The sequence below is a fragment of the Halichoeres trimaculatus genome, unplaced genomic scaffold (assembly GCF_033239565.1).
Source record: "Halichoeres trimaculatus isolate MK-OKI-2021-1 unplaced genomic scaffold, fHalTri1.1 fHalTri1_scaffold_10, whole genome shotgun sequence".
Lineage (NCBI taxonomy): Eukaryota > Metazoa > Chordata > Actinopteri > Labriformes > Labridae > Halichoeres > Halichoeres trimaculatus.
The window spans coordinates 9,179,485-9,204,608 of NW_027437187.1; the positions used below are offsets into that span (position 1 = coordinate 9,179,485).

A 25,124-nucleotide genomic window follows, 5' to 3' on the forward strand; every position below is an offset into this window, starting at 1 on the left:
CTCAGTGACGCAGAAGAGCAGGGCTGTATCAGCGGTGGCTCATTTACATATGAAGGTCACGCCCACTAAATCAGCGCGTTCTGAACAGAGGGGCTATGAGAGCCTGGAAACAATGCTGCTGTGCTTGATTTATTGGCTTTTTGGACCAAAAAATGTTACTACCATTTCATGAAGACATCAATGATCCATATTAAACTGCAGGAAAGGGGCAGAATATGGGACCTTTAAATACTGACATCCAGTGAAACATGAAAGAAACTGGCATGGCTGCAATGTCTCTTTTACACTATTATGTTTTTACAAAGGATATGGCAACAGGAGGAGCTACAGGAGCAGACTTGATCTGGAACAAAGGAAATATATACCTATGTAAATAGAACTCTAAGATGGAATAGTTACAAGCTTTGAAAACTAAAAAAACAGCATGAAACGAAACAGAACTTGCCCATGGTTACAAGATTAAGAGTAGAGCATAAAATCCTTGTAATTCCTACTATGCTAGCTTTCTGCAGATACTGATCGTACTGACCTATTAGGAGCTCCACACACCTCTCACCGCACTGTCTCAATTGTGACTGCACAAAGTGTTGCCACATAGATGTAGATGAGTCCAACTGTAATCAGCTGGCAAGTCTTACTACAACTAATCAGTGGAATTTAGCTTATCTGGAGAGTAAGGTAGGAGAAAAAACTTGACGTGCTAGAAAAAAAACTGACTACAATTTTGGAATCAGCATGACAATTTTAGTTTAAATCAGCATAAAAATCTAACTTAACAAATTATTCCCCAGTGTAATCATTGTGAAGACAATCCTCCTGAAAGCCAGGGTTCCATCATGTTGCTGTGTTCATTTCTGTTTTTAATTGGACAGCTGGATACAGACAGGAAATAGGGGAAGAGCAGCAGGTGATGACGTCTACCAAATGGTCACAGAAGGAGTCAAACTTCTTAGCAGTACAGTGAGTCAAGATGCTTCTAGTGACTGGTTTTACGGTCTTGGTGAGGCCAAGCTAGGCTACAAGATACTACCTGCTAGCTGTGCTTATTTGTTTATGCAGTGGGGACATGCAAACTTCACACAGAAAGGCTCCTGCCAAGCCCAGACAGACCAGGAACCGTCTTGCTGTGAGGCAACAGTGTTGACCACTGTACCATGCACCATGTAGCCCTAGATACAAAGTAGGATCATTACTTTTGGCCCATGATAAAAACACTGTTTCATCATTTACCTATGCCCCTGGTTAAAGGTTGCCAGTAAAGTTACAGATTCACACATTAAAGAAATTCAATGGAGCCTAGTTTTTCTTTCTTTTAATTTTCTTTTCTTTTTTTCTGCTTGATAAAAAATCGAAATGATTCAATAAACAGAAAAACTATCTGGCACTGGCTAAACTGTTATCACAGCTAATTGGAACAAAAGCTTTTGGATTTCTACCGGAGCAGTCAGTTACCCTGAGACAAAACAAAGTATTACTCAACAAGCTCTCCTGGTGTTTTAAGCTACCTGCTACAAATCTCTAATATTTTCTTTTTCTTTTTTAATATCAGACACTTTGTTGTTTATCAAAGATGTTCATTTCATGCCTCAATTTGCGCTGAATCAGTTAACACCCAAACACGATTGCCTTCCCCTCATCCTTCTCTGTTCTTCAGCTTGGTGCTGTGGGGATTTGGCTGTGATTTTCTCTTTTTACCAGCAGTCTGTTTTTGTTTTTTAGGTTACTGATGCCTGGCTCTGCCCCAGTGATACCATCCCTTTAATTGAGGCACCCCCCCTTAACTTCCAACACTTTCATCTCCCACAGCTTTTGGACAGGGTTGTGGCAATGCTGTCATCCACAGAAGTAGATTTAAGTGCTGCATTTTGTCTTTTGGCTCACTTCACTCCTTTGAAGTTTGTATGTTTCTACATTACAAAATGAACAGTATCAATTCAACAGTGATAGAGTTAATTTCAACACAGACATAGTGCACACAGTGAGTTGAAATAACACTTGACCCAGTGTTGAGTCATTTTTACTTTGGAAAGAGTTAATATTCAACACTGTCTGATACATTACACTGAGAAGTGTGAAAAACTTTTAACACTATAAGAGAATTAAAACCTACAGTGTTATTTACATTTGACACTTAACACTTTCATAATGAAAAGACATTTACTCTCTTTTGCTTTACTCTTCATGAGTGTTAAATGTATTAAACAAAAACTGTTGCTTTAAAAACTACTCTTACCAGTGTTAATTTAGAACTTACTACTGCCACACTGCAAATCTGAAATGGTAAATTTAACTTCCTCAGTTTAAATTAACACAGCTCTGGTGTTTAATTCATACATTTTCTAAACTGCTCTCTCTTGTGATTCCAAAACACGATGAAGACTAATTCTCTCTTGGAAGCCTCAAAACGTATGTACCCATGTACTTAAATGTAGGTTCCTAAACTCAAATTCCAAAACTTTGCAAATGTTTAAAATCTGCACAAAAAGGTGATGATTAAATCTGAAGAGATGAGAAATGAATGAAAAGATTCCCCTTAAACAGCAGGGGATGCTATCTGCCTTTCTTTACAGACACTTTTACTGTTTGTAAACAGTTACAGCTGTGCATGCATTTTGGTTATAGAAGTTCAATGGTTTGTTTGGCTATACAAGGGGTTAACCACCAAAAAATGCAAATTTTACCTAAATAATGCAACATCATTGCTAGGCGCTGCCCAAGTAGCAGCCTGTTGCAGCAGCTCTCTCTTCTTTGTCCGTTTCTTGTAATTTTTTTCATCTCTTTTTCGTCATCTTTGTATTTGGAGTGGATCATCACTTTGTATGGTTCATTGTCGGTCACGGACACCAAACTTTTTGTGGCTTCAGCGATATTTTTACTACTTTTCTCCTGTGTTTGTCTGGAGATCCTACATGTAACCATGGCTGCATTGTTTACATGTGAAATTAGCTGTTAGCAGCCTGTAGCATGTCAATGCTAACTAGTGTAGGGCTTGATGATTTCCCTCGAGGTGAGGAGGAGGAGGTGGGGACGACGTGCTGGTTCTCGAGTGTGAGCTGGGAGGTGACGACGTGGACCTGTCCTTCCATCCATCGTTGTTGGGAACGTGGGATCTATCTCTGGTGGGATGGACGAGCTAGCCGCACTAGCCCAGCGGCAGAGGGGCTGCCGGAGGGCAAAGCATCGTGCTGTTCACGGACGTGGCTGACGGAGCTGACATCGGATGCCGGCGCCACATTGGAGAAACTTCACCTGCTGTGAGCAGACAGGATCCAGGAGACAGAGACTGAACAGACTGCTGGGGAGGCTCAGTCCTGGACCCTGTGGAGGTGGAGACTGGCTGGGCTGGAGAGTGGTGGACGAGTGGTGGACGGGATGTCGTCATCGATTTTCTTGTGGACCTTTTTGCACTTTCTATACACTTTCTTACTTTTGTTTTCTTAAATGCTGCTGTGACTTCTGAATTTCCCCTCGGGGATAAATAAAGTATTTTCTATTCTATTCTACAATATCACAATATTCATTAACTGGTATGAAGAAATCCAAAACCTCCCCAAACCAAAGAGGAGGACACAAGACTGCTAAGTTTAAAGCCTGAATCATGATAAATGAGACATTCTGGCTCTAAGGTAAAGGACAAGCTTTATACGACTAGGATTTTAGAGACAAAGTCCAAAGAAAACAAAACCCTATACTGATGGGTGTAATAATGGAGCGACATCGTCTGGTGGGGGCAGTGTGATGGTGTGAGGCGACACCTCCGTCACTGGAAAAAACAACAGACTTGACGTCATTGGAGGCCGTCTCAGTGCACAGATCTGGAGATGAGATTTTGCAACCCTGTTCCATATTTCCACAGTTTAGGACCAAACCAGCGCAGGGTTGCTCAGAGTAGCTCCAGAATTTGGGAGAAGAGAGGATGGGATGGCCTGCCAGAAGTACACAACCCTACTGAACACTCTGGTAATCAGCTTAGGTGTGCTGTTCGTGCTAGAGTGACAACACACAGTTATAATTATCTTTTTTATCCAAGAGGCACTGTCACAACAATAAAATAATCCACCAAACACAGATTTCCTTCTTTTTGGTGCTAAGATTATGTATAAACCTGCAGGAAAGCACTCTCTCTGCTTCATATTTACAAGTTTCACAAAGCATTTTTCACCTACTCTCCAGGTCACATCAGAGGAAAGACAGAACAATAAGTTGCAGAGTAAGAGCTGAAGCCTCTCTGAGGGTACAAAAAATAAAACATTGTTTTCCCCGAGTTATTTTCATCTAACTCCACCTTCCAGCTGATGCACAATTATAGTCCTTTCAAATTGAAAGCCAAATTGTATCAAACAGGAAACAAAGTGACTTAGAGTATAAAATAATAATAAAAAAAAGAATCACAAATAAGTTTTATGAGGCAATCTCTTCTTTAAAGGTTGAACATAAACTGGGTTAACCACCCCCTCAAGAAATGTATAAAACAAAAGGTTTATGGACCTGGTGTTGTGGATTGTTACATGTTATAACTCTGGGTGTGGTGTCAGAGCCCCAGGAAAGGATTTCTCAGGTTTTAGGACTGTATATGAATTAAAAAACACATAGATTTGATGTGCCTGAGCCTAAGAGCTTTTGCTGCTTGTGTAGACTCAGGTTTACTGTTTGTTTGTTTTACTGTTTAAAACCTCCAGATAGGGATGGGTACCTTTCACATTTGAAAGGATACGGTACCTATACTTGGTACCTGTCAATCGGTACCGGTACTCAACGGTACCAAATTTCGGTACTTTCTGTGTTATAGTGGAAAAAAAATATATAAATTTATCGAAGAATAAAATACTTTTTTTTTTTAATTTAACCTCTTCATTCTTCAATATATAACCTTGCAATGCTGTGTTCATGTCCAGCATGGAAAATCTCCTACTCTTTCACTCCCCCACAGTCACAAGGATGCATTTAGGTACCTAAATATGGTACCTTTTGATTTTATGTGATTTGGTACTCTGTACTTTTGACAGAATTCGGTCGGTACCTATAAAAGTACCTAACTCGGTACCCATCCCTACCTCCAGAGGAAGGGGTGGCTGTCTATTTACAAATTCAGATATGTACTTTTATATCTGATCCACTGTCCTCACACTCATCTCCCAGCTGCACGCCCTGTGGAGACACACTGCTCTGGTACACAGGTCACAAAGTGCTGGGAGGTCATCTCTGTGTCTGCATGACATCCTGCAGAACCAGAATGAAAAGGTGCTGCCGCTCTGTCTGAAATGGGCTCAAGGTAATGGGCACCTCAGGAGAGAAGAGAAACACCCATCAGGCTGCTCCTAAAGGGTCAGGATGATAGGAACACCATTAACGTTTGAAGGGTGTTACCCTGAGCTGAGAGCAAGAAACAAGCTGGGAGCTGTGAGGTGTGAGTGACACAGAGAAACAAGTATGAAGGAAGATAGGACCTGAACAAGCAGCAAACCTGCAGTGTTAAAAAAAAAATGTCTATTCATGTTTTGTATTTGATAGCTCTTTTTATCTGGGCTCAGCTGAGACACCGTGGAGCAGAGGAGATGATCGAAGTGGACGCAGCAGAAAAGTGTGGATCAGGAAAGCTGAGGACTGTCGAAGAAAAGACTCAAACAGAGATAAGTTCCTATTGAAAGGGGAAGGAAAATTCTTTTTGTCTGCATATTCTTTACTCAGCGCCACAGATTTCCAGCACCACAGTCCACTGTGAGTGACATTGTGAAGGTCGGCTGCTTTTCTGCAGAGCTGCGAGAGGAGGACTGGAGACGAGGCAAAGTAGATAAATGAGAGGGAGGAGAAAAACAGGCAAGCTCCCCAGACTGCTGCACAAAGAGCACTGAGAAATCCCTCACAAAAGAAAAAACACACTGATATTTATTTGATACTTTAACTTTTAATTCTAGCTTCCACCAGGGGGATGAGTGCCTTTTTGTGACTGGCAGAGGGTCAAAACTCTTGGCTACAAAATGCTGGTACCTCTGAATAGTCAGTTTTCAATAAATACTTAGACTGGCTATTTTATTTGACTTATGAGCCTCTGGTGCTTTGAACAGTTTGAGTTTTCAAAGCAAGACGGCATCATAGAGGTCAGTAATAGTCACTGTGAACTATGGAGTTATTAACGCTGCTTTCACATCAAAACCACTTTTGATCTTTTATCAAGTGGTGACTGTTACCTTAATTTTCACTGTAACATGAACCCACAAAGGGAATTAAAAGCAGATTTCCTTTGAAGAGTGCGGCTAACAGATGCTGCACTTTACTCTGCCTATGCTTTTATCTGCAGGTGGTCACAGAGAGTTCAAACAAAGAGATCGATAATGAGCCTTATTATTACCTCTGAGCTTTTCTTTTTTGTTTCCAGTGAAGTTCAGCTGAGAGGAAAGCTCAATAAAATTCCGTACAAAAGGGCTCTGCCATATCCTATAACACATAGGACTAATGGTTTTAATTTCAGCATTATTAAAAAAATAGGCAAGCTGAGCTACAGGTGCAACATGTCTCAGAGTGTAGTTTCAGCCAAATCAACACTGATACAAACCAGGCTCAAATAATAAACCAAAATGAATAACCTGAGCATTGTTTTTCCTGTTTGCAAGTAGAGCAAAGAGCACATTATGTGATTTTCAAACCTCTACATATTCATGTTGCAGACATCCCTGTTTCTGTCTGTAAACTGATCGAAATGGTCCGCTCTAAAAAATAGCACAAGATTGTTACCAGACGAGTCTAAATGATGAGGTCTTCACACAAGGATCTCCTTACTGGCTCATGACACTTTGGAGGGATGAGCCTCAAACACCAAGGTCTGCACATAGCACTGCCCTCAACAGGCCTCCAGGGGGCCGGCCCATCAGAGGGGAGGGGGTTTGTGGCACAGGGAGCCTTAAAGAGACAGCAGCTAAATCAAAGTGTTTCAGACAGAGGCTGATTTTTCCTGAGCTGTAAATCATGTAAAGCTACTAAAGTAGTATCACAACAGACAATAAAGCCCAAAAAAGCCCATACACTCCCTTTAAATTTTAACATGTCACTTTTTATTATGACACACTCCAGTATTATTGGTTTAAAGAAGAGACAACACAGCACTGAGTAGTTTGTCAATTTTGGAGTACTCAAGCTACAGTGGCAGTTAAACAAAAATGGATTTTCTATTTCTATAAAAAAATGCAGCCAACTGCAAGCTGTAATACTTGTTAAAATATGATTTAGGCCGTTTTTACCTCTGCCAAGGTGGTTATGTTTTTGGGAGAGTTTTTCTGTTTTTTTATTTTTCTGTGAACAACATGACTCAAAAACTAACAAACAGATCTTGATGAAATTTTAAGGAAATATTCAAAATGGGATAAGGAAGAAGTGATTCAATTTTTGAGGTGATCTGGATCACCGTCTGGATCCAGGATTTTTTTTTTAAGTATTCTTTATCATTGTGAGATAGGGTCGTTTTCACCATATGTGTATAGAACTCCACCATAAATGGTCGGATTGCCTTGAAAAACAATACAAGACAAGGTCATCAAAATTTCTGACAGATGTAAAAATACAATCCAGATCCTGGAAATATTCTGGATACTAAGATCTGGAATATGAAATGTGTACTGGGTCATCATAATTTTCAACACTGTCAGGAAACAAATAATCGTACAAACCTGCAACTAACACCAAATTGTAGCAGACAGTCAGCCGAAAGGGAGTATAACATTAAAGTAGGACTAAAGTGTTAGTGACAATCATAATATGCTTTGAGGAGGTCTGCGCTCTCAGAGTGATTTTCTAGTTTTCATTTGTTCTTGCATATTTCCTTGAGTATAGTGATAAAATTGTGAGGGGTGTACTTCACACCATCCAAACTAATAGTGAAAGTGAACATGTTTTTGCCCATCTTAAAGCCAACACACCAATGAAAGTGACCACAGCATAAAGATGCTTGCCATCTGGAAACTTCCACACCCTCACTTCTGATTCTGTTCTCACTGGAAGAGTAAAGAGTACAAACCAGCTTGGTTTGAATTAATCTTTGAACCTGTTTGCTAAGCTCTGACAACAGTAACCTCTGGGAGCTTCACTCAAGTTGAGAGCTTTCAGTTCGGCCAGAATTTGGGAAAAAGGAACTTGAAGCCTAGACTTCATGTCCAGTGCATTTTAGTGTTCACAGTTAAACTCACAACTTAAGAAAAGGAGAAGGAGAAATACTAAAACACTAGAGCTGACTGTTTAGTGCACTCACATTGCTTTTCATAAAGATTCAACAATTCAAAAGAAACCAGAAAACCTAAATGCCAAACACTGATGCCTGCCAACAAAATCTGCAGTTAAATGCAGATTATATGAGAGATTAGTATGAAAGCTTTAATAAAAAGTAAGGGGAAAAAAGAAAGGAAGATGACTAAGATGTCTTACTTTTTTCCCCTCAAAGCTGTGAACTAATCAATTTTCTTTTTTTTTCTGTTTATCATGACTAATCCAGTCTACTCTGCCCCCCCCCCTCCTTTTCTCTCTGCTTTTCTGTCTCTTACCAAGGGCTCTGTGTTAGCAGATGTGTTTTAACTCAGCTTTTCAACAACATCAGTCTAAAGCTGAGGCTATCTGGGCGACCTGGGAAAGGTGAGCAGCTCTTTATAAAACGGATCCATACTCTCACCACCTCGGCTCAGTAATGAGCCTCCAGAGACTCTGACATGACAACAGCCAGTAACTGTTTCACCCTGGGAGAAGACGAGAGGAAGGGCAGAGCGTGTGCTGCGTCATCAGATCTGGAAAACAGTTTGCTGTCGTTTAACTGAACGAATGAGAAAAACTTTTAGTGCAGATGATGAGAGTCATAAGATCTGAAACTTGTGACACACAGAGACACAGCTGCTGAATGTGCTGCTTCAACATGTAGGGTCAGCCAAGCTACTGGACTCTAACAAGAACTTATTATTATTTATCATCATTACAAAGCAATGTTTTTGATTTCTTTTTTTTCTGCATAATAATAACTCAGAGTGATGCATTTCTGTTGCATATTAAACCTTTGGCATGGTTTCAACCCTGAGTCTTAAGAGTTCGCATAGGAAGAGCCAGATGTAAACCCTGGAGACACTTTCAGTGAAATGGGGCATATTAACAGGAAAAACTGCCATTAAAACAGTGAATCAGCTGTGCCTCTCAACCTTTAGGTACTTCACCACATTACATAAGAACATAAATCTTACCGGTAAGTACTTTCAGAGCTCATTTCTTATGTTTATGAATGCATGTGTTGCATGAGGCAAAGTATATGCAGGCTTGACTGACCCTCTGTGCGTGAGTTTCCAGCATGAAAGCTACATGACAGAGCAGACAGTTAGCTAAAAGAGGGCACGGAAGAAGAAGAAGGGGGAGGATGTATGTGTGTGCATCATATGGTTTGTGAAGCGACTCTCACTTTTCTGCAGTGGAAGGATTTTCTTTTCAGGGGAGAAACATGCACACTGCCTCCATGCAGCAGAGACCTTCACGTCTCCTCTTTGGCATGAAAATATTTCACTCTAATGTTTCCTGGAAATTAAAACAAGAATTAACAAAAGTGAGACTGTGGAGTATGACATGCAGATCACTTAGTAAATTCAGGAACAGGACCATCTCTTTGAATCCAGTTCAATCGCCTGCATCAAATCAGCACATGCCTTTCCAACCCCTGTTTGGCTCACTTCTTCAGTCACTCTCCCTACTGAGCCAGAAGCTAGCATAGACCCTGGGTCTTGACCATAGACTGTGTAATAAATGAACATAGTCTTTATTACGTCTGTTTCTGATATGGAGATTTGAAGCATTATTGGGAATGGTGAACTCACCTAACTTCTGTTGAAGTAGTGTGAGGGAAAGAAGCAGGCTTTGAGCCTCCTCACTAACAGGCACAGCAATGAGGTGAGCTGTGCATTCAATTGTTAAACTCATGATCTTGATATCCAGACAGCCTATAAAAAACTGAACTCATGTACAGTGTGTGAGCTATTCAGCTTTTTTCAAATCAAGTTGTAAACATTTATTTTTGATGTAAAGACCAGCCTTTTCTAATTGCTGTGTTTGTGTTCCCTCAGCCCCCAGTGGACACATGATGTACTACAGTGTTAACCATCTCTGCAACCAGGGCCCTGTTCTACGAAGCAGGATTACTGCCTAGCGAGGTAGCTTTGAGGATAGGTTCAGGATTCCCTGTTCTACGACACGGGATCACTCCTCAGCGAGGCGAGTCTCCATGGCAACACACGCTGAACGGCTAACCTGCTCCAGGGCAGGTTAGGTTCCAGATTGAACTCGTGGACTATAAAAACCCCACCCACTGACCAACGAGCCCTCACGAAACAATAGCTTGTCCTTTCTTAGAGGATCCCGTGGACATCGGAGCTCGAATTGTCCGAGGAGGACTCCAGTGCGAAAGAGTTTTCAGGGACCGCACCGACTCACTCTCTTTTTCGGATGACCACCTTTATGAAAGTTACCGGTTTTCCAGGGAGGGGTTGGTAGTACATGACACTTTCTACAGGTAGTTAAAGGGAATGAATAACTCTCATTGCCGTAATGAGATCTTCAATGCCAACACTTCTGTTCCATGACAATATTTTATTGCCCGTATTAAAATTGTGGCAGGAATTCATGTAGGGCTCATGTGGGCTACATATCACACAAAAAAATGTAAACATGACAGGAATGAACAAAGGAATAAATTAATCTAAGAAATAGATTAGGTATGTTGTATGTTACAGTAAAAGTACATGGTGAACAGTGCTATTTCAGGATGATAATGACAAAAAAGATTTTTTTTGCACTACACTTACGCATTTAGACTGTCAGCAATTTTCGGGCTCCACCTTATATGTGTGCACGCGCTCATTGCCTAGCTGGATCCACTTATGAGGTTGATAACCAGCATCATAAAACAGTGTAGTGAGACCGCCAGCTACTGCGCTCAGTTCAGTGAGGTAGCTCCAAGGCTATCTCGCTAGGCTGAACTTGCTTCGTAGAACAGGGCCCAGCTTCATTTCTCATTGCCTGAGGTTCCAGTCTAGTCTCAAGCTCCACTTCCTGGTGGTCCGGGCTTCCTCAGTCCCTTTAATCCCTCTCATCTCAAACCTAAAGAGATTTAAAACACACCAACAGTACTGAAACAATCTGTATAATGAGCAAGGTGAGGACTCATTGGTGAACATGTATTAAAGAGATGTCACTGACATGGACATGTCTGTATTGTTGTGGCTGGAGGGACGGATCAGATGAGAGGGAGCATGTTTAACCAGTCAGCTCATCTTTCTCTTTCCATTCAAAACAGTGTTTTCTTGGTTTTGTGTGATCGATTTTTTGTGTTGCCTTTGTTTGTTTGTTTAGTGGGTTATTCTTTGGGTTGAGGAGCTGAAACGCTAATATAGAAGGGACTTTGGTTCAGTTCACAAATCTTAATCTTTGAAGATAAGTACGTTTGTAAAAATATACTTTTTTTCTCGTTTTATAGACACTTCTTCTCTCCTCTTTCAACTAAATTTTGCATCTGGGGTTTGGGGACTGACAAGAAAAAGTCCTTCTTTACTTTATGTTGCACACTTATCCCCCCGACGGGTGTGCAACAGCTATGAAATTTTAATGTGATGAAAAATGGTACAACAACATCTTGGAAGAGACACTCAGATATAATATTTCAATATGCTGCACAGTACTTTGTGCAATTTAAGTCTGACTTCATAAAATGTAAGAGTAAGAAAAATACATTTGGCCAAAGCATTTCTGGTGGATGACTAACATTCACCTACAACACTGTAAAAAAAGAAATCAGAGCAAGTGTTTATTTCTATTTTTTTTTTTGTCTCTTATCAGACTAAATATGAGTCACATTAACCTAACAAGCCAAAATTGTCTTATTTTAAGATACTAAGAGAGAAAAATGATGCCCGAGTTGCTTGCGAAGAGTAAAACGAATGTGGTAAGAAAAATGTACTTATCTAGTTCCTTATAATATGACATTATTCTTATTTTAAAAAACGAAATTAGTGCACTTTCTTCACATTTATCTGCAGTTTTCAATGTTAATCAGTTTGAAGGCATAAATAAAAATAAATGTAAAAAACAACAACAGATTTTGTTCAAGAAGAACTAACAAATCAAACCAAGAACATAAAGTGACATTACAACTGGCATTACAACCACAACTACTATCCTCTAGCCCAACGGGCAACAGCAAAAAACCTGACTTGCACAGTCTGTTTATATCTTATGTCTATTTATTAGGGTTGTCACATTAACGTGTACCGTACTGTACACGTTAATGTACTTTCTATAATCCCTATCATCTCAGGCACTTTGATCCTCTCCATGATCTCCGTCGTCTTTTCTCACGCTCTTTCTCTCTGAACTACTGGACACATCCTCAGTTGGAGCGTGAGCTGACTAAACTTTTCTGACTTGTAGCGTTTCCCTATGTCTCTGTCATGTCACATCTTCTCCTCATATCCATGCTGTTCTCTCATCCAAAGAGCGCACCGCTCTCACCCACAGTAGTTTACGAGCAGGATTTTGATTGACAGGCTCCACCAGACCCCATCTACCCCCGCTAAAAAACACATTTTACTTCTACAGACATAGTTAATGGTTGCACAACGTCAATGGCAGCAAACATGGACAGTTTAATATTGGCCAGTTGAAAAAAATGTGGGTTTACAAATCTTCTCTTCTTTGTGTATACATTTTATTCGTCATGCCCTACAGTTTTGTGATTTCCTAGAATTCAGACTCTTTATTTGGGAACTTTAACAGATGTGAGATTAAAATGTGATTAACTAGATTAATCAATTACAAATCCTGTAATTTATTATTTTTTAATCGACTGACAGCACTACTATTTATATTTTATATTTTTTTACAACTATTTATGTAAACACTTCATTTGGCTTGCACTTTATTTTTGTTGCCTTTTTGAATTATCCTGCTGCTGGTACTACTATTTGAGAGATGCTGCCAAGCAGAATTTCACTGTACTCTGTACACTGACAATAAAGCTTGTATCTTTCTATCTATCCATCTATTAAGAGTGTAACCTGAAAAACAAACCTGGACCAGTATCTCTGTCACTCTTACAGTCTGTGGTCCTTATAAATGACAAAGCTATGATGGCTTCACATCGGTGATGAAATTCTTATGATGAGACTCTGCAGCACGTCAGAAAATGACCTGACCACCATTAAGCCAAATTTGTGAGACAGGACAAAAGCATCTGTGTCACCTACAAGCACACACACACAGCTGTCCCTTTCTGTTAGTTGTCTTATTTACACAAGTCAGCCACCCTGATTGAGACACCCCTCCTCTCCTCAGAGCACAGGGAGGAAAATGAGCGATGTTGGAGCTACCTGTTGAACAGACTGGGTCAGAGGTAGGGGATTATTTATTCTCTGTACAAAGCCCTATTACTTCTCAAGAATCATCAGCCAAATCAAACTCACAAAACAGATAGTCTGACAACAATTTGAGTTGTACTGAACCGTTGTTAGATGGTAGCTCTGAGCAAAGCCCTGATACTTCCTGGATAATTTCAGAAGAACAGGAGCATGTCCTGACATGTCTTTCACACATGCTCTTCACATTGGGAGTTGATCTTTGACAGACAGGCTTCAACAAGCCAAAACACTTATTTATTGATGAAGGTGAAGGAGGCAGGGTGTGGAAGAGAAGCTGGGGTCTTCTATGACTTTTATTATAGATTTGTAGACAGTAAGGAAAACAGAACCTTTTCTCTTATTTTTCCATCAGAACCAAAAGTTTAGAAAAACTAAACCAAATGCAGTAACTCTGTCCAGGACCTGACATCCATCAGCCAACCTGCCAAATACACTCTGTGTGTGACAGCCCCTGTGCTGGATATCACAGGATTTTCTGCATCTGCATCTTCTGAAAAACTGGGGTGAGGTTGTTGGCTCTGGTTGAGCAGGAATGATGACACACTTTGACTTTGGATCACAAAATACAGCTTCCAGGTCTAAAAATCAAACCGTCATCTTTGATGAGAGCATCGGTCTGAACCGTGGGTGTCAAACTAGTTGTGCTGTCTTGTTTTCTTCAGCTGCAAAATATCAAAGATGAGTTGTTTTTTATCCAGGAAAATCTGGAGGTTGTCTGACATGCTTTTATCTCTTCTTTTTTAGACAACTGCAACTCTTTGTAAACTGGCCAACAGAATCTGCACTCGTTATAAATTTCAGAATAGATTTTGAGATTTTACTGTTAAATTTTAAAGCACTTCCTGAAGTTGCTTCCAAGTACTTTTCTTATCTCCTCAGGCCATACTTCGGGCCATCCCTGGTTGTGAGCAGGCTCAGTTATAACTTGAGTTCTTCAGCTAAGGCTCTGCTTGCTTTGACCTTTACTTTGACCTTTTCTATCAAAGCTTCCACCCTCTGGATCCACCTGCCTGAGGTGATCAGATTGGTGGACTCCTTATCCTCTTTTTAGTCTCCTTGAGAAACATATTCTCAGCAATGTGCTTTTTCAGTGGATGTTATCTGAGCATTTTTAAATCCTCAAAATTTGTATTCATTCTCAGGCTGTATCCCACACAGGATCTTGTATCTCTAAGTTTTAATTGTTTGATTCTTTTATTACTTTATTCTTCTGGTGTTTTATTCCTCCTCACATTTCTCTTTTAGTTAAGTATTTATTTTTAAAGCCCTTAGTTATTCTGTTCTGAAAAGCGCTGTTAAATAAAATATAGAGGGATTATCAGTCTACGTCATCATAAAGATGTGCACGCATCTTGACCGCAGGAGCAGCGTTTAGCTTCAGACAAGCTAGCGTTTTTAAACACTGAATTCAACCTGTCAGAAGCATCAAAATGTACGTTTTTTCTGTTGACAGCTGTAAAAAAAATACTACACAACAGAAACAAAGTCTGTCAACTTTTGACCATTACACTGGACGGCAGCTGTGATTAACGGCCAAGAGTCACCAGTTAACAGGGTCACACTTTACACTGATACACCAGTGACATCTGCATGTGTGTAATTAAATGTGTATTCTTTATCCAACCTCAGTTAACCAGGTTTGACTGCAAACAAGCAATAATAACTGCTGATACTCAAAATACAGATTTGACTTTGCTTATTTAATGAAAAAGTTGGTTTGGGGCTGAGGTTCTCACCAAACATGGACTCAATATGGACAGTGAATATTGAGTGAACCTATAAATTATGATTAACAGAAACAGATTTTATGACCAAGGTAAAATAAGGGAATTTTATGAAATGATGTTTACGTCCTGGTCTGTCACAGTCTGATAAGTGTCCCCGGATAATGCAGTCATGATGAGCATGGAGTGAGAGTTATGTTTCCTCTCTGGGTACACACTAGGTTTCTCTGCTAAAAACGTCTGTCCACCTAAAATCTGTCCACTCACTGCTATTTTATAAACCTAGGAGCATTTTGCCTTCCGTCAAAGTGATGACATTAAGTTAAAATATGTGTTTTTTGGTGGTTAACTCCTCCACATCGGTTGACAAACCATTTTACTCCGCAGTGCTTCTGTACCCAAGTTGCACACAAATCCGCCGTTGTTGATGAACAAATAACCCCTCTGTAATATTATTGTTACCTTAAGCAACTCTCATGGGCTGAATTAAAAAAATGTCTTTTTTCATTATAGTCTACTCATAAGGCATCTCATAATACTAACAAAATGACATATTTATACTCCCACTAATTGCATACAAACAGACTTCTGTCATCACATCACCTTGGTATGTACACACTGACATAAGCAACAGTTAAATGTGATTTCACATCGTATTTCTGCATCGCAAAAGCGTGAGTATACCTGCTGTGAGTTTATGAAACACACACACACACAGCAGGTGCTCTAAATATAAATACACACTATTTCCACAATTTGTTTTCACTCATGCATCCCTGAAAAATGTGGGAACATTTTCAGAAGAGCACATGAACATCTATCTGACTTAAACACTATCTTTCTGTGCGCGCGCATACACACACACACACACACACACACACACACACACACACACACACACACACACACACACACACACACACACACACACACACACACACACACACACACACACACACACACACACACACATACACACACAGTATGTGTGATTTGTGCACTGATGATGGACAAGAAGCATAATGAGGAAATAATGATGATAATTAGTCTGAGGTTCTGTGCCATTAGAGGAGTAATAGATCTCACAGTCTTTACCTGAGAGGCTAATTAGTTTATACACTGACCTCTGCTCACTCCAACATGACCTCAGCAAAAAGGACATTTCTATGCAGACTCAGCCTTTTGCACTCATCCTTCAGCCCCTCTTTCCCTCTCTCTGTTTGGGGTGACCTTGAGTGAAACATGGCACAGTCTGAGTCTTTACTCTCATGTCATTGTGTCCCTCTGGGGAAATGTGATTTGCACCTTCTCCTGAAGCAGGAAAGTTTACTTTCGTCTTTATGTTTCACAGCTGTGCAGTTAGCGGACTACATGTCAGGTATGAGGAGGCACTGTGGACAAAATTAATCTTGTTTAAGTTCAATCAATGCTTCCCAGTTTGGCATTTATCCTTGTCAATGAAGCAGATTCTTGGATAATTATTTACCCTCACACTGTGAGATATTCCAAAACCTTGACTTTCTTCTGCACCACCTGTAATGATTATAAATTACCTTATTTGCATATTTTGTTCCTGAGAATAACTCGCACTCCCTGCTCATTAAAGTTAATGAAAGTGGTGTGCACCAGCTCCTATTGTGCGGCTGTACATCCCCCTCTGTACACTGACTTATGGGCTTCCTGCTGGGCTCTGTTTGACCTTTGAGAGTACTGTACCTCATGCCTTTGGTGGAGTGGTTTTGAAAGTTTTGCAGCAGCTGCGGGAGGCCCAGCATGGCCTCGAACATGACCGCCAGGGAGCCCAGCGTCTCCACAAACACAGCAGAGTCCAGCAGCAGCAGGGTGACGACCGCACACAGCACGGTGAAGCCGAAGCAGAACAGCAGGTAGTCCTCGAACGCACACCACTTCCAGAAGTAGCGAAAGTCCAAGTCTGGAGTAAAGAGCAGACACAGGCAAATGACTTTAAAGCAATAATATTCAGCAACAGTTTAAAAAATGGACAACATTAAATAAAATAAGAAAGAGAAGAGGAGAAACTGGGAGGGAAGGTGAAAATAGCGAGGAAGTGGGGGAGGATTTAAGGAAGGAAAACAGATAGAGCCTGAAGAGAGATCGAATAGTGAACGCCTATGCATTTGTGAGTGTGTGCAGTGCTTTAGGGGCAGACGATGCTTACAGTACATGAAAATGGAAACGGTAGAGCAATAGTGACAGGCAAAGATTGAATGAGGAGAGGCTAATATAGCAGGAAAAAAAGACTGGAGGAAGAGGGAGCAGGAATGAGGGCATTTCATTACAGGATGCATAGAAATTCTGCAAAGACAGCACTCCTAAATCAATACTGCACACATGCATAAGTGGAAGGAACAAAGATAAATGAGATACTCCAAAGCTTTTACATTTCTATTACTCTGGAATAACCTGGCCTTTGGCAAAGCCAGGCTCCACATTTAGGAAGTTTATTACCTTTGGTATGAAGCTATCTTTCCACTGACACAACTCAATTTATCATGTGGAGCTTTTACTTCTCAGAAGTAAATACCAGGACCACGGCCGACTAAAGCTGTTGTTAGTCCTCTGAAAACAGTCACTTAAATAGAGAGGAAGAAGTGGCCAGCCGGAGAGATTAGGTGTGAACGTCTGAGTGTTTTAGAGGAGACCTAAACATCTGACTAACTGATCCTAACCCGGCTGTGTCTGAATGGATTCTTTTACACGGTGTAGTACGGGGTAATTAGGGGTCAAGTTTTACATGGAGGGAACCATTGTGCCAGCGTGATGCTGCAGTAGTTAGGTGTGGGGTTGTATAGGGGTGGAAAAGAAAAATCAAAATCTATATATTGGGATTTTTTTGACAATGTCAAATTTTGGATTTTTTTGACATTGAATCATTTTTTTAATCAAATTCTTTATTTCACTCTTTGTTTATAAACTTGATTGGAAAACAGTTACCACTTTTCTCCAGCAGAGGGTGCAATGTTCCTCTCTGACTCATGTGATGTGCATTTTGTGGAAAAATATGGCTCCTGAATCCTAATCGAATCGGCACCCCAAAAATTGTAATTGAATCGAATTGTGAGAAAAGCATATCATCCCAGCCCTTGTAGTTTATGTGGTTTGCTGACCATTTTTTAAGCTTCAAGCGAAAAAATAAATGGACAGAGAGATCAACAAGTGAATACGACCCGGACTTTCCTTCAACCAACACAGTAACTTCATAAAGTAATCAATTAATTATCCTGATGCTTTAAGCCGCTGTGGCCAAAAACGTCAGGTTGTCTTCTGAAGGATTGGTCAAAATCACCTTAAAACATAATTGTTGTTACTGTTCAAAGCCGTAACATTTGACTTGTGTATCTTTGAAAGTGTGTCAACGACAAAGCTCAAAGACAAAGGGAATAAAATGAGGACAAAAATGTCAACACTTGTTACAGTGTGGTCGCAATGGCCATCTGTACTGTGCCCAAGAATACTTCAACCCTTAAATGGGACATATGATGCTTGTTTCTCCTTTTCACTATACCAGACTAGGATGCCTGTAAAGCATTTCTGCCCTCAGTACAAGTCATTTAGTTCCTTCATTGCCCCACAATAGCGTTCTCAGTATTCTCAGTTTAGACCATTCTGAAGATCTCGTTGAAACGCTCTGTTTCCAGAATGACCTCCAGTAACCTCGCAACGTCACAGCCCTTTGTGCTCTGATTGGTCAGTTCTATCAGAGGGGCGGAGGGGGTAGAGCCAGGGGGCGGTTTTTGCAGCATGGCAGTATTTACAAAATCGCCATATTGAATGGAGCAGACCGAGCGAGTTTGCTGTTTGCCAAAACTTCACCGTAAGGCATTGATAGCACTAATAAAATGGCACAGTGTAGGATACGTCCTTTTGTATTGGACCCCGAGTCAGACCCGGACGGTTCTGCAGCTCATGAGGAAGAAAATCCACCTCAACACAGATCATCTCAGGACGCTTCAGTGTGGTGAGTCAAACCGGTACTGTAACATGTAAAGCTTGTACGTTGATACTCCGCTCTTGGTGGGTGTATCCCTTGGTGGCGGTTGTGTGACTAACTGACATCACAGATGAGGAGCTGCTTTATCAGTTTACTCCAATAAAAAGAAAGGATCCTTGTGTCGTCATGAAGGTCGAAATCTCAAAGCCAAATGTCAATGACTTATTTTCAGAGACATCAAATCTGGTTCTAGGATATCAGAAAAAACACAATATCTCATTTTTTGAAAATTCAGGGGGTGAAAGGTCTTGTTTTCAAATTTATTATATGTAAGCATTAAATCAGGGATCAGCATGATATGTCAGATAGACGGACCATGTGTGTACTTCAAGTCTTATTCCCATCAGAGTAGTGTGACTGCTAGCTGTGGGAGGGGAATCATGGTTGAGTACAACACAGTAAAGATGGTCAGTGTACAAGTGTCCAAACAAGTTAAACTTAAAAATCTACTTTTTATAGGATAATATGTGAATAGGTGATTATGCAAATTAGACCCATTCAGGTAGAAACAAGACTCCTTCACTTCCTCATCAGGGTCTGAAGTTTAAATTGGAAGCACGATGGATTGAACAGGGACTGATGCTGGATTTCTCTTTAGTGTTATGCCGTCACTCAGCGGCATCTGTGGTTTCCTAATGATCTTACAAGTTGTATTGACCCCCTGCTCAATTTCTCTACTAACATCTCATCCAAGTGCCTGTACAGTACGAGACAACCATGTTCAATAACGAAATACCGTCAAGCTGCTCTATCTACACCACTGAGAAAATCTTTTGACTGAGCACATCATGTAGCTTCCTCAGTGGGTGTACAATGGTACTCTTTGTTTTTACAGATGTATCTTATTTTACTATTTCTTCAGCTATGTGTTCCTTTCATAATTTCATAAAACAATACTAATGTTTAAAAGAGGGTTTTTTGAGTTATGTGTTCACTGAATATCTTTCTGGTGAAGTTTGTGAAGCAGCTGAAGGAGATTTTCAGTTCCTTTCCCCCTCAGTAAGGCAACGATAAAAAAAAAAAGATTATGACCTTGAATCCTGTCTTTCAATATAAAGAAAGATTTCATTTGTTATCACAATTTGGCTAGTAAAGGTGACCACCCATGACCCAGACTGAGCCCCTCCTGTAAGAGTTTACAAGAGGAAACATTTCAGTCTAAATCTACATTCTGGTCGCCTCAGGCCACCACCTTAACAGACCATTATATGCAATGATGGAAAATCTCTTCTTGCCCATGCCTGACCATGAAGCTGTGAAAAACCAGCTGGCACAAGCTAAAGAGGATTGATGGCTAAATAACAGCACATTAGCTGGCGTGGGGGCTGGAGTGTGACGATGTTTGCTGCCAAGCTCCTGACTTCAGGACATGATGCTGTTACCTTTCACACCACCTGAAGAGTGTGTGTGTGTCATTGTCATGCAAGTGTTTGGTAGAGAAAACAATGTGACAGAAAGGACACGTTATAGAAAGTAATCTCCTTCTTTCTTAGCCCTTTCCTCTAAATGTTATACAATGCTGTCAGCACCTTGTCTTCTGTTAATGAGCTTTTCTCCTACATGTGTTCACACCCTCGCTGTGTGCTCACTGCCAACTGTTTACACAAGCATAGACACAAATAACAAATAAAAACATAAAAGGCTCTTTTCAACAGGCCATAGTGATTCTGCATAAATATATATTTTGATTTAATGTGGTGTCAAACCAAGCACCTCGAGCTGTTACCATGTTACCATTACCACAGTCGTTCCAAATGGAAAAGCTGTAAAACCAGAAAACCAGGAACCAGAGCATGAGTGGTATTTTCACAGACAAATTAATGAAGTTACTGATCCATTTCCCATTAGTGTACCCAATGACGCATTCGATTACAGGATTTGCTCAATATTCATACCTCTACTTTAGTTTTTCAGTCTTTCAGCTTTTCAGCTTGCTCTGCTTTTATGGTTGGTCCTCATACACCATGTGTCTCCATATGTCACCCCTCTAGTGCTGTAGTTATGAATGACTGCTGGCTTCAGTCATGAGAGGTTTAGAACATAGGCTTAACAGACTGTTTTAAACATTACTGGTATTAAATAACTAAACTCTAAATATAAAATTATTTTTTAGACGTATTTGCAGGAGGAAAAAAAGTCTCTAACTGGCGTCAGTAGTGGTAGTTTGTGTCTGTCGCTTTATTTCTCAAAACACTATTTAAGGAAATAAAAATGTCAATATTAACTTTTGTGAGACTGGAAAGATCTGTCAACGGTTGATAACCTTTGATGATGTTCAACTGAATAGCGATTATAATTGAGTGTTAATTATTTGGTTGTGAAGAACTAACTTGAACTCACAGTTTGATTTTAATTTTCTATCAAGTGAAACAAATAACGTGGTCACATATTGCACTCAGCTATCATTTCCCACCTTTAAATATGAAGCTTACAAATTGGTGAAAGTGTTGCAGCTGAAATGCTTTTTCCTCTGCAGACCTGTGACATCGCAGCTGTCTGAGCAAGTTCTCTCACTGATAGTGACCCAGCTGTGCTACTGATTGACACCACAGTGCTTATTTTTTACAGTAAGAAGGAGAATGCAGAAAAATGCACACTGTGAGACATTTTCATGTTCAGTTCTCTTGTTTGATGGTATGTCTGCAAAGGTTTATTTTATAAACCTGCTCCACATGATCATATTCAGTGTGTTGAACATGCCTTTATGGGATCTGGTCCTTCAATACCACGAGTTATGTGATTGGTGAGTAAAATGTAATTAATGAGGAAAATGTGTTTGGTATGAGCTTAAGTCAAAATTTTGCTCATAATTAACTGATTATTAATTCTTAACATTTCAAAGATAGATCACAGAAAATGCTTAAACTCTGAATCTCTAACATCAAATCACTGTCACCACAACACCTTTACTATTGTGCAACTCCACCATTTACTTACCATTTTACTCACTGTAGTACAAATTTTAAGGTATTTTTATTTGCTTTAGTGTAATATAAACCTTACATCCCAAGTTTTAATAATATGTATGGACTTATGTTTAACTCTTATCATACACAAACAAACTAACCATCTAACTAACTAACAAAAAAAGGAAAAAAAAAACTTTACAAAAAAAGAAAAGAAAATATTCATTTTTTTCCCAGAGATATTTCAAAATACAGAAATCGTATAGCTGTGCCCCTCTGTAAGCTCTAAATTCTAAATTTAAAATTGTTGCACAATATCCTTTGAAACTAACTGAATTTAACTGACATTAAAATCAAAACAAACTATTGGCACTTGTGCAAATTTTTATGTGAAATTCTAAAAAAAACCAAACATATTTTATGACCTAAATCATGGTCATCCATAAAAAGTGCATATGCAAGTCAAAGAAAATCATTTTTACTGAGTTGAAACTTTAGAAAAGAGGAACACAAATGACGTTGTGATATTAATTTCAACTCAGAAATGCAGCAAAGACCGGTGGTCCTGTTTATTAAAATATGCGTTATGTGTGCTTTAATGTGTATCTTTATAAACCCATCACTGCAATAAAAAAAATGTCTTGAGACGTGGTGAATGTGTGAAACTGACTACTAAGGAGAAATGCCACAGTGATGAAACTTGGCATGCATTAAATTCAACATTGTCGGACACTTACGGCATGGTTTATTTTTCAACACAGTTTGTGTTTTCTTGGGTTGTTGCTGTGGCAGGACGTCCAGACCTTGGGCCATCTTCAAGGCTCCCCCTACCCCTACCCCCTACCCCTCTTGAATTCAGCTGCCCACTTTTTCACAACTGATAAAGCTGGAGCATCATTCCCTGATCTTACAACCAAGTCAGTGTGAGTGTACTAGGGATTTAACTCCTTTTTTTTGAAGATTTCATTAATATTTACAAAATGTCTCTGGTTCTTCTCAAAGTCCTCTAACACTACATCAGCGTCAGATAATCTGAAAAAAAACCATGCCATAGGTGTCAGAAAATGTTGAATTGAATGCATGCTAAGTTTAACTCCTTCCTAGTCAGACTACAACATTTTCAGCCCTCCCTCGTATGCTGGGCTCTAGAGTAGGGATGCACGATATTGGATTTTTGCCGATATCCGATATGCCGATATATTGAAACCCCTTTTGGCCGATACCGATACCGATAATCACAAGTTTGTTTGTTTTTTTCACTGTAAAGATAGCTAAGTCTATCCTGTACTGGAATTTATATGTTACTCTTATTGTGACGGTCTTATTTGTTAAAGAAACACACATAAAACAAGACAAAAAACATTTGATTTTACCATAAATAAGAAATGTATTATTTTTTCAAACTCAAGACATTCAGTATTGAAACACAGAAAAATAATTTCTTTAGATCACATGAACTTTAAATGTACAATGCATTTTTAAACATAACCAAGTTGCATTTGATTATTTTAGAGCTACTGTAACAACCTGGTGACAGACACAGAGCTCTGCAGTGCAAATAAATGAAGTGCTACATTTTATTTAAGGAGCTTATTTTTCAGATGGAAAATAATAGTAATCCTAACTGAATAGCACATTATCGGCTGTGATTACCGGCAGAAATTTTCATATCTGCCGATACCGATAAACGTGTTTTAAAGCTTTTATCAGCCGATACCGATATTGTGCCGATAATATCGTGAGTCCCTACTCTAGAGGGTTAAACAGAGCAGCATCAATGAACAGCCTTGAGTTCAAAGTGCTCCTCTGTCTGAACTCTAACATAATTTCAGATACTGTACATGTACAGGGACACTAGGACACACACACGCTCAGCACAGCACAGAACTGGGACCTGTTCTGTTCTGCTCCACTGAGCTGCGTCTGCTGTTGCATCATGGGACAGTCAGAGTGAGACATCTTGCAGCGTGTGCAGCGTGGTGTATTAGTGGCAAACAGTGAACATGATTAATGACTTTATTATCGAGAGCTACAAAAGAGCTCATCTGCCCGTGCTGACAACAGCGAGGTGGGTTTATACATGTTCACCTCCTCCTCAGCTCCCTCACATACATCAGATGTCAAGTGACAGGACGAGACGTGGAACAGTGATCACAAACTGAGGACAACGGGCACATATCAGTGACCATCCAGAGCTCCCTCCAACCTCCAAAACCCCTTAACTTACAAAGAATATCAAATCAGAGTCACTGCAACCACTCACAGGCAGCGAGCAGATGGAGACCAGCATCTCTGGAGAGACTTGCTGCTGCCCTTTATCAGCAGAATAAAAAGCTTTTCATCCATCTGAATGAGGCCTCAGCAGTAAAGTATAAACATGCTGACAGCAGCAACAGAGAATCAAAACTACTGACAACTTCTCAGCACAGCCTCCTGCTGAGTATCTCACATTTTCATCTCTCTTTTTTTTTAATTCAGCTGCACCCTCCCTCAACTTTATCAGCACACACACACACACATATACACACACTCACACAGACAACAAAACTTCACTTTGTGCTCTTAGCAAGCAATCCAATCCATTTTTCATGCCTAAAGTACCACACCCACTCCCTCTCTGTCTCTCTTTTCCATTTCATCTCTCACTTATCCAGCCTCGTATGTTTACCTGCGTAATCAAATTGCCCAGAAGGGTATAATGAAGAGAGGAAGCTATGCATCATTCATGGAGTCATCTCTTTCATTTGTCTTCCCCTCCCATCATGCATCATCCACAACTTCAGGTCCATGGAGATCTCTCCTTTCTCCCACCGCTTCAGTGCTTCCTCACCCACCTCACAGACTAAAAAGGTGTTTTTTTCATCACCCCTACTTCCTCTGTGGATGCTCTCATGTGCCCTAAGACCAGACAGGCGGCCTGGCCTTCTCCTACAGCATCCTCCTGTCTGGTGAGAGTCAGGGCCGGGGCTGCACTTCAAAGACCCCAAAGTCACCAGAACACCCGAAGCAGGAATCTGCTCTTTCTTCCCACAAACCCTTTGTTTACACAAAAGCTATTCAA

At 40.1% G+C, this 25,124-nt stretch overlaps 1 protein-coding gene across 1 annotated transcript in view; it reads right to left on the bottom strand.

The window, feature by feature from the left end:
- The window catches only part of LOC141796956 (solute carrier family 66 member 2), an 88,280-nt gene that overhangs the window by 18,367 nt on the left and 44,789 nt on the right, over positions 1-25,124 (bottom strand). Inside the window, exon 4 of the mRNA XM_074678305.1 lies at positions 16,862-17,078. Within this exon, the coding sequence (XP_074534406.1) occupies positions 16,862-17,078 (217 nt within the window). The remainder of the gene's footprint in view (positions 1-16,861; positions 17,079-25,124) is intronic.